This window comes from Micropterus dolomieu, linkage group LG14 (assembly GCF_021292245.1).
Source record: "Micropterus dolomieu isolate WLL.071019.BEF.003 ecotype Adirondacks linkage group LG14, ASM2129224v1, whole genome shotgun sequence".
Classification (NCBI taxonomy): Eukaryota; Metazoa; Chordata; class Actinopteri; order Centrarchiformes; family Centrarchidae; genus Micropterus; species Micropterus dolomieu.
The window spans coordinates 17,762,091-17,781,561 of record NC_060163.1 but is presented as its reverse complement, the minus strand read 5'-3'; the positions used below and the strand labels follow the sequence as shown (position 1 = coordinate 17,781,561).

The following is a 19,471-nucleotide window of genomic DNA, read 5'->3' as shown; positions in this document are numbered from 1 at the left end:
TTTTTATATATGTGATATTATATACCCATAAATTCTGGGTTAATTCTGGGTTTAGCCAATATTGGTAGAAAACCAGTGGGTCACCAATCAAACTCAAGACAGTTTGTTGTTTTGACCCAATGTTATTTTTAATTTTTCTTTTACAGTTACAGTTTCTCCAAACTAAAATATGTTATTTTGACCCAGTTTGAGACACATCAAGCTCAAATTTTACCATAAAACTATAACAAATCTATTGTTACAAAACGATGTGCACGTGACCTTTAAAACTCCAAAGAATACACATACTATTAACAATCAGTAAGGAATAGATCTATAGTAAATTATAATAGTTTGCAACTTCTAATCATTCCTTTTTTTTTATCTGTTCCATTGGTATTTTTTCTCTTAACGTCCGGTTGCTATTGCTGGCTATAGTAGAGGTCACTGTCCTAATCTTTTCACACAGCCTGCTTAGGGCTGGATGATATGGCCAAAAATGTTATCACATTAAGTTTCATATCTTTCGATATCGATAATTATCACGATAATTATCAAATCGTTTTGTTGTTTTTTTTGAGTTTATAGGTTGATTTTTGAGTGAAAGTTGAAGAAACATGATGGTTAACCTCTTGGTACCGGACTTCGCTCTTCTAGCTGTTTTCCATCCAAAAACAGCTGTAGTTTGTGTCAGTGGCGGGCGGCCATCTAGGTGAGATCGGCTGAGCTGATATATTTCCTTTCTGTCGCCAGATTGAAGTAGAGAAGAAGAGTTTGCATTGGCAGAGGCGGTCTTTATCGGCCTCTCCTGGGGACCCGTAGGAGCTACACAGACATGCAGGGTAGCAATCGATTCATCTCAATACGAAGAGAAAAAGCCCACTTACAGCCCTGTAGGATGTTCTGTTCTCAAGCTGTGGCCTGTAAAGCATGGGAGTGCTTTTGGTCATATATATTGACTGGTTTTATCAAATTTCAATGTTTTGGAAGTTTTATGTTATGTGGAATGTGGTTGTATGGAGAGAAATAATGTTTTGAAGATAACTCCCAATAAAAGTGAACATATAAACAGTAAATATGGCCAAAACATGGATATTCGCCTGGTATATTTTTGAAAGAGTGTGTAATAACTGTTGTATACCAGTATCTTTTCATCAAATTTACAGTTACAGTTGTATTAGAAGATATTCAGGTGCATTATAATCTATCTTATGATGGTTTTGATGGTTTATTGCATTAAAATATAGCTTTTTTTACCAGGCAAGGATGAAAATATATTTTTTTCTGTATTGCATCTCCATGTAGTCTGTAATGGTAAAATAAATATGTTAATGTACAATGGATTTATATTCCTTAGCTTCTGACCTTTCAAAGGAGATAAGATTTATGCATCTAGGCCTAATGGTTGAGGAGATATTACTGATTTATTTTGGGTACGTTATTTTAGGTGTTTTTCCTGGAAATAGGTGCCAGGTAGCCTACCATGTGGTTAATTGACACTTGATGCCAGTGGATAACTTCACAAATCTGATGTAGAACATTCAAAACAATTATGATAAAATCTTTGTCACCAAATATGCATGACTAAAATTAAGTAAAATATTTTTTCAGTCCTTTTATCCTCAACAAAATAAGTCCTAATTCATGTATGATTCAAGAATAAAATCAAACATCTATTGAATATTTACTGAACATTTGTTATATTGTTATTGAAAAAAATGATATCGTGATAATTATTGTTATTGTTTTATTGTCCAGCCATAAGCCTGCTAGACATTTCTCAAAGTTGGGAACACCTGTCCACATGTTTGAGGAGGTCACAAGGCCTGACAATACCACATCCACCACAGCGATCAGATGAAAGTAATCTACGGCACAAAGTTACGTTCAGCATTAGTAGCTCAACTAGCTTTCCATGTGTTGCAATAGCAATTAATTTTACTTTGTTCATCTGGAATCTGATTTATCAACATTATTTAAAACTAGGGCTGGGGACGTTAACGCGTTAACGCATTAATTAATTAACGCCGACAATTATTTTATCGCACGTTAAACAGTTTTTATTTTATTATTATTAGTCTGAAAGTCCCTTGCTCACTGTCTCTGAATACACAGACAGTCAAACCATGGGTCACAGGAGGGGCGGGATGTTGATCAGCCTGCAAATCACCCAGGGAGGCTTCTGCAGACTACGCTGTCATCTTTTTTCCATATTTTTGGCAGCAGGTGAGCCGCTTGCTTGTTAATGACGCAGCCTATCAAACAACTCAAACAGCCGAAGACAACATCTTCACCCTGTGTTCAATGTTGCTTTACTTTACCTGGTCTGTGCTTGTAAAATATCCACCGCGACGTGTAAGGTCATTTCAAGTTTTTAACCGAGTGAAGTCTGTGCGAGTGAAAAAAAAGTGGGGGATGGATTTTGTGACAGTGTGTTTGCAAATCTCATGTTATTATACTTTTGTGTATATAGCAGTACATTTAAATTCAAATTGCACAATACACTACTTTAGAATTCATTATTCAATTTTTACGCGTAACAATGCGAAGAAAAACATGCGATTAATAGTGATTAAAAATTTTAATCGTTGCCCAGCACTATTTAAAACACATCTTATCACCCAACTATGTAATATAATGTATATCTTTTTGGATAATAACATTTGGAATCAATTGCTTGTTACACAATGGTAAGCCCATATCATGGGAACCTGGAATGTGTGTGCTAGTGTAATCAACCAAATGAGTCTCCTCTGTCATTCTTTGTTTTGGAAGAAGAAATATTGTACATGTTTTGAATAACCACTCATAGACAACTTTTGTTATAATATCAGATTGTTATAAACATATATTAAAACAACACTCATTTTCACTTTCACAACAGTCCGAGCTAACTTTACACCAGCTTATTCCAGAGTTGTGTGGGAGAACTGCTCTAATTAGCAACACCATGTGTGTGTTGGACTTCTGTAGAACAAAAGGCTCTCATTATCTTTCAGCTCTGTTAGTCCTTCAGGCTGTGCGTTATATTATAAAAGTGGTCGGTGCAACTGGTAAAACTGAGTTGGAGCACTTCCTTGTTGCTGAAACGCATGTCGTCACAATAATAACCCAAAAGAAAAATATAACAACACTAATACTTGGCTCAAGTTAACCCACTATTGCAGTGCTGCTGTATTGGACTTAGGTACACTTTTTGCCCACGTGCACACAGAACATACTGTACAAAACATATTCGATTCATTGAGCTCTTGAGAAATCCACTCTGAGTTCACAGAGGATTATTTGTGTGTGTGTTTTGTTATGGATAAAGGTACATACAGTCATAGTGCTTCACCTTGAATTATTCAGCCCACAACTCTCTACAAGACTGGATTCTCCATTATGCTAGACCTGACTTTAATAAACTCATATCGTAAGCTTGTGGCCTAAATTGTAATTTGTTGATTGGCTTTGAGGCTATATCCATCTACTCTGCAGTTGCTTAATATGTTGCTTATAATGAATCTTGATGCTCTGCAGGCAGAACTGCGCACTGAAGGGATATACTGTATTAGTCAATCACTCAATCAAACAATCAATCAATCTGACTTTGCTTTTATACCATCTGCAGGTTAGTGCAGTTAAAAGTGCTTTACAGGTGACTGACAAACTAATAAGACTAATAATATATTAGAAAAATAAAATTGATGCCTTCTCAAAAAGCGGAACCAGTCTTGGTAACAAGGCCCCTCACTAAATTGTTTCATATACCTTTTAATAAAAGGAATTTTGGCAACAATAAAGTTAAAATCTAAAGGAAAAAGTTGTATTTGCATTTAACTATGTTTCTTTATTCACCAAGAAAACCAACAACTGCCACTTTTCCCTTCCATCTACCACCTACCTACTCTGATTTTGCTCTGTGCTAATATTTGACAACTTTTGGCCTTTGTACTGTACTTCTTAATTGGAAATGGTGGCACAGACTTCTGGAAACTGCTGTGTAGTTTGAGAGCATGGGGTGATTCTTTATCAGGCTGTTTATAATTTTCCTTCGAGGCCAGCATGATCTAAGGGCGCAGAACACACCGATGCCTGAGACAGAATATCCTCGCAATTAGCTCTGTAAGGCATGTAACTGTCTGTGGTGCCAGCTCAGGGGCTTCTCTCTATAACAGCGCTTTAATTAGCAGAACTGGGAATTCTTACCAGGCTGAACCAGCTCAGCACTGATGTCTTCATACAGAGGCAGGAAAGTCACTAGGTAGAGCTCTCTCTGGCATGATGGGACAGTCTTTTTGCAGACAGACAAAAACATTAAATTATTTTGATGTTTCACCTCTCTGTGCTCTACTTAAGGTACTTCTAAAGAACAATACTCATAATACTGCAGCTCCTCAGCTACAACTCATAAATGCTTTATGTATGTGTTGGCCATTTTCAAATGCATGCTGTACTTTTTTAAAAGTTTGTTTGTTTGTCTTCTGCAGAGCCATATGTTTCCATTTATTTCCTTTCAATACTGAAAATCTCTTGGTAGACTTTTGAGACTTGCTTGATTGTTGCAGTCTATCACAGTGAGTCAAAGCCAAAGTCTTTCAAGTCTTTCTAACATTTTCCAACTATGTGGATTTTTCAGATTTGGTTTATTCAGTTGACTAATTACTATTAAATTACTGGGATCTGCTTGTAAAACATGCACCATGGTTGGTTTTAACTGTGGAATGGAACCTACTGCAGGTTGCTAAACCATCAAATTTCCGGACAAAAAACTGAGGACATGATCTAAGTGCCCTCAATCGTATCTATTGTAATACAGTTTAAAACTGATTTTAAAAGTCAGCACTGTGTTACCTCATACTAATAATGTAACTTTGAGTGCACCAATATTATTATTTTTTGTATATGGAGATAAATGGAAACCAATGGATGCCTAGAAGGTTACAGAAACTAGATTACAATTGCTAAAACACACCAGTATGAGTTTGCAGTACGGTCAGCTGTAATGTGAAGTATACATTATTTGTAGTAAATGGGATAAAACATGCAAAACACATCTATGGTCCTTTAACACAGTACTGTAGGAAATAGAGGCTTATGTGAATTTGAATAGACTTTTTGGGACACTTTAGTTTTCATGTCAAGAGTTAGATAAGATAGGAGTCTTATCGTGAGGTTGCCAAGCAACAAGCAGAGACTCACAGCAAGTCACAGCATGCAGCTCTCCATAAAACCACAACATGTAATTTTTACAATTTATTTTATATAGAGATTAAACAAATGAGATATAATGTGTTAATTAACGATTTACACAGAGACGTTTAAAGAGGAGACGCGCCACTTTAAGAATCCTCAGTACAACTCTATAGGGAAAATCTGTTACGCCAAAGATGGCGGTTATCCAGCCCCTCAATAGTCTGCCAATCGTGTGGTTCCACTTACATAAGGGTCTACTACGCATCCGTCACTACTACCACTAATGCGTTGTAGAAGTACCAGTGGGGAAAAATGTTTTTTAAACCTTATTTTGGGGCAAAGTCTTTTTCAGTGATTTTTATCAGATTTTACTGGTGTTTGTACTAGTGTTGTAGTACTCGAGACTGGGCTTGGTCTTAAGATCGGTCTTAAGACCACTTTTTGATGGTCTTGGTGTCGTCTCGGACTCGACCGCATTTGTACTCGGTCTTGTCTTGGCCTCGGACATTGAGGACTCGGGATTTTATTTCAAGACCAGTCAAGACCATAACTTTTAGAATATCAATAATTTGTTTTTGCATTGTCTGATTTATTTGTTAACATCCTAACTTTGATTGAATGTAAAACGTACTGCTTCAAATGCAACCAACGACTGTCACCCCTCCCGGCAATTGCGATGCTTACGTTGAATTCAGTTCTTAAGCTGATGATACACGGAGCAACTTTTAGAGCAATCGTGCAGGACAACCTTGCCGTCAATGGTAATGAGTAAAGATTACTACCGTAATCCCCTTCCCCCACCACTCCGCCACCCATTGCCGCCATCCGTTCAAAACATAGTCGGACTTGCCACTAGCACGATTGCCCATCAACATTGCTCAAAAAGTTGCCCCGTGTATCATCAGCTTTAGTGTTCGTATGTGGGTGTTTTAATGGGAATGTGGATCTTTCAGATCACTTTGAGACGTACCTCTGATCTCGTTCCACATTTTATTGTGTGTCATGTAATGTGGTGAACTGGTCTTGGTCTTGACTTGGTCTCGTCCTCCCTCGGTCTTGGTCTCGATTTGGTCTCAGGCCCTAAAAGTCTTGGTCTTGTCTCGATAAACTCTGGTCTTGGTCTTGACTTGGTCTTGGTTTGGGCAGTCTTGACTACAACACAAGTTTGTACACATGCAGCTTTTATGTCCCAGTGACCACTGAAAGTGCAGTTATGGCTCTCTCCCTATTTATTTAGATAGGGGCCTGTCTGTCAGTCAAAAATTACCAAGATGGCTGCCAAGTGGCAGGACTTGCCTATAATATGCGTTATCGAAGCGGCTGCAGTTCGAGTCTTGCCCGTGGCCTTTTGCTGCATGTTGTGCCCTCTCTGTCTCACTTCCTTGTTTTCTGTCTATCTCAATTGTCCTATCTGAAATAAAGGCGAGAAAAGCCCAAAAAATGTCTTTTAAAAAGTAAAATGACTTTGGATGGTGTCTATTTCCCCCTGCTTCCACTTTTTGTGCGGAGCTAAGTTGCTGGCTAGTTTTATATTTACTCTAAAGACTCTCTGCAAGAGAGCAAGTAAATGTATTTTCCAAAATTTCTTTAACATTTACTGTGATTCCTACAGGATGCATTTACAGAAATACATGAACACTAGCTTGAATTCATTATAGCATCACTCAAACACATAATACAGTGCATTGCCTTAGTCTGGTTCTAGTACTCTAGATCACCACCCACATTCTGATGATTCAAATGAATGAATGAAGAAAACAAGATGCCAATTCATTCTGATTATCAGGCCAACGTTTCCTGGAACTAAAACTCGACCCAGATAAAATGAAAATCATTTGCGTGACAAACTTTACTTTTGCTCACATTCCAAAACTTTAAGTAATAAAAGGCTTAAGTGACACTTCTAATATAAATTCTTTGACCTCCTCTCCCATTTTCCTATTTTTAAACTGACTTTCACCCGGAGAGAATTAAGCATGTCTGGATGTGTGCTGAGCGATTTCCTCACAGTCACCTCTGCGCTCCATTTGCATTGAATTCAGCCTAATAGAATATTTCTTTTTCTTCACTCGTCCCCTGATCTTATTTTAACAGGAGTGATTGGGTGACCTCATACAAGGTCATGGTGAGCAATGACAGTCACACCTGGATAACACTGAAGAACGGCTCAGAAGACTTGGTGAGTAACAGTCATGACATTTAAAACTTGTATCTCCTGACATATACCTACAAAGGGAGCAATTATTATCACAGTGTAAGGCTTTTGAGCTCAAGCATTTTTATTCTTTGTCTGTGTCAGCTAGGTTCATAAAGAGGCTTGTTTTGTGTGTCCCCCGACTGGAACGTGATTGTAAATGAATTCTTGCTTGAGCAATTACAGAGGAAGATTTAGATATCTGCTTATTTCCAAGCTTAATGAGCTGAAAGGTAATAGTAAATACTGATGAGCCTCAAGCAGATGGGAACCTGATTCAGTCTCATTATCAGAGATGCGTCTCTTTTCTACTTGGGCATTTGACGTAATTTAATAGACAGAAACCATATACAGGAATACCTTGGAAACAAACTAACAGCAGTTGATCATTCATGCATTTGGCTCTAAAGTACTAACAATATTAATAACCCTATTCTCAATGAACATGCAGATCAGACCAAGAGGACATTTTAGGGGATAGTCATTGCTCCCTACTGTGGTTCACATCCCAGCTAATGAAATTTCGGAGTAACCGTACACTCCCTTGGCTGGTGATGTCATCGTTGTGGGAGATAATACCCCTACAGTAATTTAGTCTGTGCAACAAGCTTCCCTCTCACCCACTCACCCACCTTTTATGCCAAATGCCAAACTGCACTGTTTGCCTTCCAAAATGCCAAAAGGTGCAGAGATGAACTTTTACCGTGGGTGTTAGAATTTACAATAAACTCCCAGTGGTATCAAAGTTTAATTGCATTCTACAGGTGCTTGAATGAGTGTTTGTTTAAGGGTTATGTGGACTAAACAATGGAAACACGTTTTTTTCACATTTTTTTCCTTGTCCTGTGTATGTTCTCATTTATTTGATTTCCAACTTATTATGTGTTCTGTCCTTTATACATGCTGACTTTATAATTGTATTGTAGTGCATTTTAACATCTAACATTTAACATTGATGACAATTATCATTCTACGCTGCATTTGGCTTATTTACAGCTCTTGATCTAAAGCACTGTCCACATCAAATACACTAATAAATTAAATTAAATAGCTAAAATCAACTGAGGTTTCTAAAATATTACTGTTCTTTATTCACCATCTGGTTGAATGTCTTTGCCTCAGTAGATCTTCAGTGGCAACAGGGAAAAGGAGATCCCGGTCCGGAACATTTTCCCAACGCCAGTGGTCGCCCGATACATTCGAGTCAATCCTCGCTCTTGGTTTAACAGTGGCAGTATCTGTATGAGAGTGGAGATCCTTGGCTGTCCTATGCCAGGTGACGGGTTTGTATGGACACAGCAGACACATGAATAATTCCTGCCATTGGAGGGTTGAAATAGAACGATACAGGATTTGGGCCTTGTTTAGAAATTAGCCTAATAACTGATGTTTGAGGACCCATTCCCAGTAGATTATTTTGTAACATGAACAGGGTATTTCTGATGTGTACCTCAAACAAGTCCTCCAAATTAAACTACAAAATACAACACCCACACTCACAGGACAATGCATAAAAGCGTTTTCTGACCTGATGCCACTATTGGCAGGACAGCATTGCTTTTTCAAAAGTTACACAGTTTCATCTTACATCTTACACTATGGTAATGGTTTGGTTAGGTTTAGGCACAAACACAACTTGGTAAGGGTTAGACAGAGATCATGGTTTGGGTTTAAAGGACTACTTGTTTAAGAGCAGGGATCAGTGTCTCCCTTCCCTCCAAGACCTTTTTAATTGACTTAGATCTTGATTTGTACTCATACACAAACCCGCCCCGCTTACCTCTACCTAGTCATATCTAGCCATGCAGAAAGTTGTGGTGTAATGTGCTGAGGTTGTGAGATGATTATTCTATTGATTAAATAGTCCCACCGGGTAACTGGGACATAGTTTCTGGAAAGACAGGTTGCTGTTGAGTTATTAATGTGTAATTGTTGAGTGCTGGGAGCACAACAAATTAAACTGTGTCAAGATGGCGACAGAAACCTCACAAGCAGATTTCTCAAAACCTGGACACAAAATACCAAACTTTTCTGCATGGCTAGAAACCAGATTACATATGTTTCTTTGTAATTTGGCTGAATTTATCCTAAACTGAGAGCAGGTGCTCTGCATTTATCATTGTACATAAAAGTACCTAATCAACTTTCTTTAATGTCTGAATAGCAATAACTCTTTGTTTTGTCTTTTTGATTCCCCACCAGATCCAAATAATTATTACCACAGACGCAATGAAGTCATAACAACGGACGACTTGGACTTCAGACACCACAGCTACAAAGAAATGAGGCAGGTGAGTCACAGTGAACAGAAAACAACAGCCTATACCTACAGAGGCCCAGCTCTTATTTCGTATTCAGTAAAGACACCAGAGCATGAAGCAATAAAACATCCAACTGTGAGCCAACACCTGACAAGTTGTGTCCTTTGCAAGAACAAAGTGCACAAAAATAATAAATGAACCGAGTGCTGCCAGCCACATGAAAATGCATTAAGCATCTCCTGGGTTGTGTCATTACTTATTCATATAGTTGTCATGAACAGTAGCCTGTTTTTACCAAGAAGGAAGACAGCTGTATTTGGCAGTGCTTACACTGTGACTGAGTGGTTGTGAAGGTACAAGTGCTGTGAATCGTAATCATCTGTAATGTAGCGGCACCCTTGTTTAAAACAGTCTCCAGTTGTCCTAAACAGCTGTTATGATCCACCATGAGACTTACTCCAATAAATGCTCTGTACGTAAATCAGCAGCTTTTATCTGGTGTGACAGCCTGAAACGAAATCCCGGGAACGTGAAAGTAGACACTTTTCCTTTTCTTTCTTTTTTACCTTTGAGGCTAATGTGTGTCACACAGGGTGTCCAACCTCAATAGGCCTTCACAAAGGAAGGAAGGACTATTTTTAAAACTCAGCTTCTAAAGCCTTTTCACTCTTGATCTTTCTTTTCTCCGTGCAGTTACCTGGTACCGTATGTGGATTCTCAAATAAAGTACATTCCCTGTGAGAGAAGTGAAAAAAGGAATCTCCTATATTGCTTCAGGGCTTTCCTTTTCTTAAATCATAACTGATAGTAACGTAGTAGCCCTGGGAATATTGATTTTGTCAATGTGGAAAGTTAAATGCCATTAAAAAGTAGATGGAAAGACAAAACATTTTCATCATTCTTCAGAGAGGAAGATGGCATATTACCTTCTCATTACCTTGGCAAATCCAGGCCAGGTAGCTTATCTTTAAGTCTTTCCCAGTCAGTTTTATTTTGTTTCTGTAAGAAAAAATACACACTCCTGTGGTGATCAAAATGTGTGCAAAAAAATCTTTAAGACATATTCTACAATGATCCTAGTAAATACAATCAAGTTATATTTATCAAGGGAATGCTGTGCTTTATTAAATTGTGAATTGGCAAGAATTTCACTGCTGACTTGCAATCCTTTGTTTTATGATCAAAACCAGATGTTTGTTTAATGATTTCCTTGGTTAGAAAAGTCAAGAATCAACCCACACTTACAGGCTAACTTTTTTAGTATTTTTAAGTCTGGACCTGGAATATATGAAATCGGTCCAGTATTGAGTAAGTCGGCAGCAATGAGACAGGGCTGCAACATAATTTTTTGCGATTGGGCCCTGTTAAAGTACATCAACTAAAGTGCTTATTTTCACCAGTGACAGGCTCAGATTGTTATTATTATTGTCGTTATAGATAAGTGTCTGACAACTTTATGGAAAGGATCCCTACTGAGAGACTTTTTTAAAAAGAAACAGTCGCTTCATCCCTCTGATCAAAGCCACCAGACCAGTTGACAAAAATAATAATTTTTGAGCAGCGCACTCGCTCAATACTGGACCAGTTTCTAAATATGTTGTCCCAATTAGTCACATAACACAAGAAAATTTGGTCGAGGTTGCAAAATTCCAAACTTACCCTTTAATTAAAACCCCATCCCTTCAGACTGGTTAATGACTTCTGCGGCAGCTGGAAGAGCGAGTAAACACAGTTCCCTGCAGTTGCTTTACTTAACAGCTTCTTAGTGATTTTCCTGCTGTTCTTTGTGCCTCCACAAAATGATAGTTACAAGCCTGTCTTTATAATTACCTTGACTGCTTTTCACACAACCCCCCTCAGTGGCTAGAGTGTCATTAAATAAGGTCTGTGACACAGCACTGGTAATATTGTTTTTGAAATTTCTAATAACATGGAGATTATTTTGTACTATTTTGAGGCTACTAGTACCCAGCATCTAAAGTAGCAATACCACAGTGTAGAAATACTTAAATTCTGTGAGAACTTATCTGTCGAGCTGCACACCCTCAGCCAGATGTGCCTGAGGGTGTGCCCACTCAGGCTGTGGTCACAACCAGCAGCGGACTACTACACAATACATAATACTTTATCATTATACAGCTCAGCCTTTCTCTGTGGATCAGAAGGAATGCAAAACCTTTTGCAAAGTAAAGAATAAAAAAAAAAAAAATAAGAGGGTATAAATTTTAATCAAATGCTGCTAAATCATGGGTGATGCACAGAGGTGAGTGACATTACTGTTTTCCAAGTAAGCCCCGCCCACTTCAAATCAGTTAAAAAAACACAAACACAAAATATGTAAAATCTTTTGTAAAATAACTAAAACTGGTCTCATTTCCACGTCGTCAAAGAAAGACGTTTATCACACCCCCGCATCTCCTACAGACACAGTTTTTCACACAGACGCTAAAGCTCACCTTGTACGTCTGTATGAGACGCCAAGGGGCATGACAAAGCGTTGGTTTTTGATGACCAGGGAATGAGAACAGTGTTGAAAATGTTGTTTTCGTGTGCAAGCCCGATTGCTCATAGTCAGAACTTAAGAAAATGGATTTTGACTAGCAAGCAATTCTAAAACTAATTTATTGTATGTACTATCAGTGTAAATACTATAAGGTAGCTTCATCTGTAACAATTTATTGTATTTTATGAACAATTTTTTTGTGTGTAAAATCATTGTATATGGAGTAAAAGTTGTAAAACATGTCTCTCAGCTGTATAAATCTCAAACTGTACTTCTTAGTGTTTGAGCAAATGATGATTGTTATTTTCTAGAACCCTAAAGGCGATGTGAATGCTGCAGTAGACTAAGTTAATATATTTTGGTAGATTTCTATAGAATTTATCAAGAGCTTATGCTTCATTATTTCCCTTCCACAGCTTATGAAGGTGGTTAATGAAATGTGCCCCAACATCACCCGGATCTATAACATAGGAAAGAGCCAAAATGGCCTCAAACTCTATGCCATAGAGATTTCTGACAACCCAGGAGAGCATGAAGTTGGTGAGTTACTTAACAGTGTGCTTTAATGCAAGAGGACATGATTGCTCAATTTAATATACATTAACATCATCAGAGACATCACACTGTGTTCCTCTGAGTGTTTTTCTCTGTGTCTGTACATGTATTTGCAGGGATTGCATATTTAATCTCCCTCTCTTTCCCCCCCCCATCTCTGCCTTCGTGTGAACCTGTTGACCAGGTGAACCAGAATTTCGTTATACAGCAGGTTGCCATGGTAATGAGGTGCTGGGACGAGAGCTGCTTCTCCTGCTGATGCAGTTCATGTGTCTGGAGTATTTGTCTGGTAACCAGCGAATACGTCACCTTGTGGAAGAGACCAGAATCCATCTATTGCCATCTGTCAACCCTGATGGGTACGAGAAAGCCTTTGAAGTGGTACGTCTGCAAAACGGCCATTAGTGACTTCATATCACATGCTGGCCCGTGGCGAAAACAGCACCATATCTGCTTGGCAGGTCTCCTCTTGATAAGAGCGCATGTGATGCAAGTGCACGCCAAACTTCTGTGCAGTTTGAAGGATCTGGCATGATACAGGTGAAACTCGAAAAATTAGCATATCTTGCAAAAGTTCATTTATTTCAGTAATTCAACTGAAAAGGTGAAACTAATATATTATATAGACTCATTACATGCAAAGTGAGATATTTCAAGCCTTTATTTGATATAATTGCGATGATTATTGTGTACAGCTTATGAAAACCCCAAATTCAAAATCTCAGAAAATTAGAATATTACATGAAATCAATAAGAAAAAGGATTTTAAAAAGAGAAATGTCAGCCCTCTGAAAAGTATAATCATGTTTATGTACTCAGTACTTGGTTTGGGCCCCTTTTGCATGAATTACTGCCTCAGTGCGGCGTGGCATGGATGCTATCAGCCTGTGGCACTGCTGAGGTGTTATGGAAGACCAGGATGCTTCAATAGCGGCCTTCAGCTCTTCTGCATTGTTCGGTCTCATGTCTTTCATCTTTCTCTTGGCAATGCCCCATAGATTCTCTATGGGGTTCAGGTCAGGCAAGTTTGCTGGCCAATCAAGCATAGTAATCCCATGGGCACTGAACCAGGTTTTGGTACTTTTGGCAGTGTGGGCAGGTGCCAAGTCCTGCTGGAAAATGAAGTCAGCATCTCCATAAAGCTCGTCTGCTGAAGGAAGCAGAAAAGTGCTCTAAAATGTCCTCGTAGACGGCTGCGCTGACTCTGGACTTAATAAAGCACAGTGGACCAACACCAGCAGATGACATGGCTCCCCAAACCAACACAGACTGTGGAAACTTCACACTGGACTTCAAGCATCTAGGATTGTGTGCCTCTCCATTCTTCCTCCAGACTCTGGGACCTTGGTTTCCAATTGAGATGCAAAATTTGCTCTCATCAGAAAAGAGGACTTTGGACCACTGAGAAACAGACCAGTTCTTTTTTTCTTTAGCCCAGGTAAGACACTTCTGACGTTCTTTGTTGTTCAGGAGCGGCTTGACAAGAGGAATACGACATTTGAAGCCCATGTCCAGGACCCGTCTGTGTGTGGTGGCTCTTGTTGCAGAAACTCCAGCCTTAGTCCGCTCCTTGTGAAGCTCCCCCACACATTTGAATGGCCTTTACCTGACAATCCTCTCCAGGCTACAGTCATCCCTGCTGCTTGTGCACCTTTTTCTTCCACACTTTTCCCTTCCACTTAACTTTCTATTAATGTGCCTTGATATAGCACTTTGAGAACATCCAACTTATTTTGCAATTACCTTTTGAGGCTTTCACTCCTTGTGGAGGGTGTCAATGATGGTTTTCTGCACAACTGTCAGGTCAGCAGTCTTCCCCATGATTGTGAATTCCACTGAACCAGACTGAGAGACCAATTAAAGGCTCAGGAACCCTTTGCAGGTGTTTTGGATTTATTAGCTGATTAGAGTGTGACACTTTGAGCCTACAATACTGAACCTTTTCACAATATTCAAATTTTCTGAGATTTTGAATTTGGGGTTTTCATAAGCTGTAATAATCATCAAAATTATATCAAATAAAGGCTTGAAATATCTCACTTTGCATGTAATGAGTCTATATAATATATTAGTTTCACCTTTTAAGTTGAATTACTGAAATAAATGAACTTTTGCACAATATGCTAATTTTTCGAGTTTCACCTGTACAATGAACAATGTACTGATGAACAATGTATGTCTTATATGAGTGAACACAAGTGGATATGTTCTTCTATAAAATACCACTGAAACACATGTTGTTGGGTATGGTCTTAAATCAGTTCCAGGACTGATTTAAGTCCTGGTTTAAAGGTGCACTATGCGATTCGGGAGAGATCCAATACCTTGTCAAATACTATGATGTAGAGCGGTTAACGACTTAGCAAGTAATAAAAGTAAAAGTAAGGTCAAAAGCAAGTCTGAGAGTGCTTGGCTTCTGTGCAGTCAATGGCCTCATGTCATTTGGTGGTGTGAGTGCACTGTACATTCTGTAACTCTGCTTCACAACTTAACAACTAATTTCTGTGTCAGCTTGTACAAAAATGTGCATGAGCAGTTAAAGCTGCTAGTGAACCTATTCAACCCTATGATGCCTACAAATGGGCAGCTGATTGATATTTTTTTCAGCTCAAATAATCACATTTTGTGTTTGATGCTTTACATTGAATCACATGACTTGTAACGTAAAAGGGTCAGGTAGTGGTGCACAAACATCTCTACATAGTTTAGCAGCTTTTAACCTCTTTTAGATTATTTTGGTCCTCCAGCCGCACATAGATATTATGGTTGAGATGGCTCTCACCAACCCTGCTTAAATAACCATTGCCATTTACTACTTGCAAACAGTCTCTGCTTGATGTGTACATATTAAGCAATGTTTTGCTAAAAGTAGGCTATATCTATGCTGTGGAGTTGTTCTGTCCTTACTGATCAAAAATTACATGATGTAGCTTTACATGCTTTTTAGTTGCCAGCATTAACCTTCCTCCGGTCTACAGCATGGTGCTTGGTTGACCTGCTGTGTGCAGTGACTGCTGGGCTTTGCAATCAGCAGGTCAGCAGTGTTATGATATGTTCAAACGCTCCTGGATGAGCTGTGATGGCAGGGAGGAAAAGTGTGATGATGGAAACCCTGTCCCCTCTGCACCTGTCCTTGACCTGAGACTACTGCTGGGCCTCTTAAAGGATGAAGGCAACACCACACTTCCCATCAAGCCATCTGAACCATGTTACCACTAATAACTTTTTCGGGATTCATTTTCTCTGAATTTCCTTCGTATTGTGTTTCTTTTTCTTTTCCGTTGACACAGGGTTCAGAGCTCAGCGGTTGGTCTTTGGGTCGATGGAGCAATGACGGAATAGACATTCACCATAACTTCCCCGATCTCAACTCTATTCTGTGGGAAGCCGAGGTCAAAAAGTGGATTCCTCGCAAAATGTTCAACCACCATGTGCCCATCCCAGAGTGGTACCAGTCCACAAATGCCTCGGTGAGTCTGATTGACTCTGTTAGTTGGACTGTTTAAATGTATTTTAAATTTATTTAATGTGTAAATTTCAGCATCCCTACAGGTATGCAATTTTCATAATTTGGGCTTATGGAAATGCCACCTTTGTGTCCAAATTTTGCATGTGGCATCTTTTGAAAGATTCAAACACAAGCACTTGAATTTCATTTCAGTATTGTGTGCTGTAGCTTACTTTAACATCCTACTCACAGCTTTTATTGTTTGAAATATGTTCTAACAAACAACAAATTTTATCTTCCATGTGCTACATCTTTAATAATATGACTCTGTGTCCTTGTTGTACACCTCCAGTTTAACAAACAAATCAGAGTGAAGTCCATCCTGCTCTTGAAAAGGGTACAACAGCCACGTGGGCATATCAGTGCTGTCTATTTTGGGAGAAGCGGATGCGTTTGCTATTTGTGACGAAGAGACTATGTTCTAAAATATACCCAGCAGTCTATTAAAAGCTCATCCTCACGAGTGTTTTGACGTTACAGAGAGCCACGAGTGAGTCACACAAAGCCTCCAGAATAGCTGCTGCAGCTGCAGAGCTGGGATCCCCATCTGTGCTCAGGAAGCCGAAAACTGTCCTCGCTCGCCTCACTGACCGGCCCAACGATGGCTTAGAGATAGGAGGGCTGGTTTAATTACAAGAACCCAAACAGCAGGGGCAATTTTATCAATATCCTAATTGAAAGATGCAAATACAACCCACTGGATGCTAGATGCCTTTCTGCGTGATGATGAAAATGGGTTCACTTTTCAGAATAAGTATTAGTGAAATTAGTTTACAGCATGGGAGTTTGTGGACAGTCTTTTTGATAGCTTTGTCGCTCCCTCTTGAGAGCACATTGCAGTGAAATTGTTTTCAGCATGAGGGAGTTAATTTAGCAATCACGGTCCTGAGATGATTGCACAAATTACATTATCCTCGCCTCCCCAATGTCCCCGCTGTAGGTTGCCTTGGAGACACGGGCTCTGATAGCATGGATGGAGAAGATGCCCTTTGTGCTGGGCGGTAACCTCCAGGGAGGGGAACTGGTGGTGACCTTCCCGTATGATAAAACCCGCTCCCAAGGGGTGACCAGGGAGCACACCCCGACACCAGATGACCACGTCTTTCGCTGGCTGGCCTTCTCCTACGCGTCCACCCACCGCCTGATGACTGATGCCAACCAAAGAGTTTGCCACACAGAAAATTTTGCCAAGGAGGACGGCACCATCAACGGAGCGTCCTGGCATACTGCGGCTGGCAGTTAGTGTCCATAGCTGCATGGTGTTTTCTCATTGATGCTAACACTGTGTTATGCAGGATTTCTCTGCTCGGCTCTAAGCCGTTGAGCTGTAGCTTGGTTTAGCACCCATGAGCACATCTGCATATTCAGTACTGAATCCCTTTGGCTGTTTCAATGCTTATAGGTAATTGCTTGAAGCATTGTGTAAGAAAGAGAAACAAAGACAGAAAGTCAAAAGTCAGAGTGATTCAAATATTTCATTCTTCATTATCACCACAAACTCTGGCCAATAACTGGATAAAATGCTGACCTCAGTTGATGCTAGCCTACAGATATGTTTCTTTTTCTTGGCAGGTATGAATGATTTCAGCTATTTGCACACCAACTGCTTTGAGTTGTCGATGTATGTGGGTTGTGACAAATTCCCACATGAGAGCGAACTGCCTGAGGAGTGGGAGAACAATCGCGAGTCTCTTCTCGTCTTCATGGAGCAGGTACAGAGGCAGAGCAGCCAAGAAAACCTGTGCGCATGCAAACAAGCCAGACGTGTTTTAGAGTTATTTTAGGAATGTGGTAGTCAATATGTGAGAATTGCTGTATCTATACCATAGGAGCTGACCACATACTCTACACACTTAAGATAATTTTAATTGTCAAACAAAAATTTAGCAGTAAAACCCAAAGGGAAACCAAATTTAATCAAAAGATCCCCGGAAAACATGGCACACAATCGTCAGTCTGTCAGAAAACCTAAAGGCCAGGCTGAACCTGAGCTTCGTACCAAAATTGAGACAGTCTAACCTCACAGAGAGAAAAAGTAATGGTGCATTCAGGTTCAGACTTTGAAATCTGACAAGCTTGTCTGCATGTTATCTCAGAGATGTGTATTTCAGATAATCCAGCTCCATGTTGGGACACAGCTTTTATTTAAATATCAAAGCTGGATGAGGAGGAGGAAAGATATTAAAATGCTTAACAATATAGGCTACATTGTGTTCAGTTATGAAGTAGATGTTGATGGGGGTTAACTCTGGGCAGGATTCACACATGGTTGCATGGGTCATGCTGGTCATATGCAGGTGCATCGTGGGATCAAAGGTGTGGTGAGGGACGTGCAAGGTCGTGGAATAGCTAATGCCATCATCTCTGTGGAGGGCATTAGCCACGATATTCGCACAGGTACAGTATCGCATTTCATTTGATTCTTACGTGTAATTTCAGCTATTAATAGTTAATTTCAGCTAGCAACCAATACAGAACAAACTCAAGTGTGCTCATTGCACCCATTTGTTCAGTGTACGTTTGTCTGGACACAAGGAGTTGTTATTGTCTGTTTTACAGCATGTGGGTATTTTTACCTTTCATCTCTTACATTTTATGTGAGTAAACTTAGATTTTGCAATCAAAGCAACAGAAGCTACCTATGGGCACACTGACCCAACTGTCTCTACTCTTCCTCAGGAATGAGTCACTCTTACAGTAAGTTATTATTCCAGTGTAAAATGGAATAAAAAGCATAAACAAAAACAGCTGATGTATTTTAGCAGCGCCAAGTTGGAGTCTGACTCAATTCACAGTCATAGCCAGTGTCGGCGAGGCCTTCTGCTCTGAATTTGACTTTTGATTGTGCGTCTTTGAGGCAATCTCTGCTGATGCCTAAAAATGCAGCCTTCAAAGCCAAAGTAGTTTTGTACTTAGAGCGTGAAATCGAATGTCCAAAAGGACATTAGCCATTATTATTCCTGGAGCTAAATTTAAGTCACCACTTCCTCTCCAAAACCTTGCTATTCTCAGTTGCAGTCAGGAAAGATTTTAGGGTATTTATTTTGAAAATCATACCTTTTCAGCTTCTTTGATTTAGTTTTGGAACAGTATAAAGCTTAAAAAAACAGACATATGCAGAGCAGTTGTTCTTCCATCAGTATGAATCAACTGTAGTCACTGAGAAGGCAGGACAGACAGCCTGGATGTCACTGACATACATCAATGTCTGAAAGATGTTTTGTTAGACTGAGAATTCATTAGCTTTTTAGCATTTTATATTGAAACTTTTCAGGAAACAATTAGATTCCCTT

At 39.4% G+C, this 19,471-nt stretch overlaps 1 protein-coding gene across 2 annotated transcripts in view; it reads left to right on the top strand.

Annotated features, from left to right (window-relative positions):
• The window catches only part of cpxm2 (carboxypeptidase X (M14 family), member 2), a 45,912-nt gene that overhangs the window by 22,770 nt on the left and 3,671 nt on the right, over window positions 1-19,471 (top strand). For both annotated transcript variants that reach the window (XM_046068075.1, XM_046068076.1), the window contains exons 5-13: window positions 7,252-7,336; window positions 8,477-8,627; window positions 9,554-9,642; window positions 12,532-12,655; window positions 12,855-13,051; window positions 15,961-16,140; window positions 17,119-17,416; window positions 17,751-17,890; window positions 18,476-18,575. In XM_046068075.1, coding sequence (XP_045924031.1) covers window positions 7,252-7,336; window positions 8,477-8,627; window positions 9,554-9,642; window positions 12,532-12,655; window positions 12,855-13,051; window positions 15,961-16,140; window positions 17,119-17,416; window positions 17,751-17,890; window positions 18,476-18,575 — 1,364 coding nt within the window. The remainder of the gene's footprint in view (window positions 1-7,251; window positions 7,337-8,476; window positions 8,628-9,553; window positions 9,643-12,531; window positions 12,656-12,854; window positions 13,052-15,960; window positions 16,141-17,118; window positions 17,417-17,750; window positions 17,891-18,475; window positions 18,576-19,471) is intronic.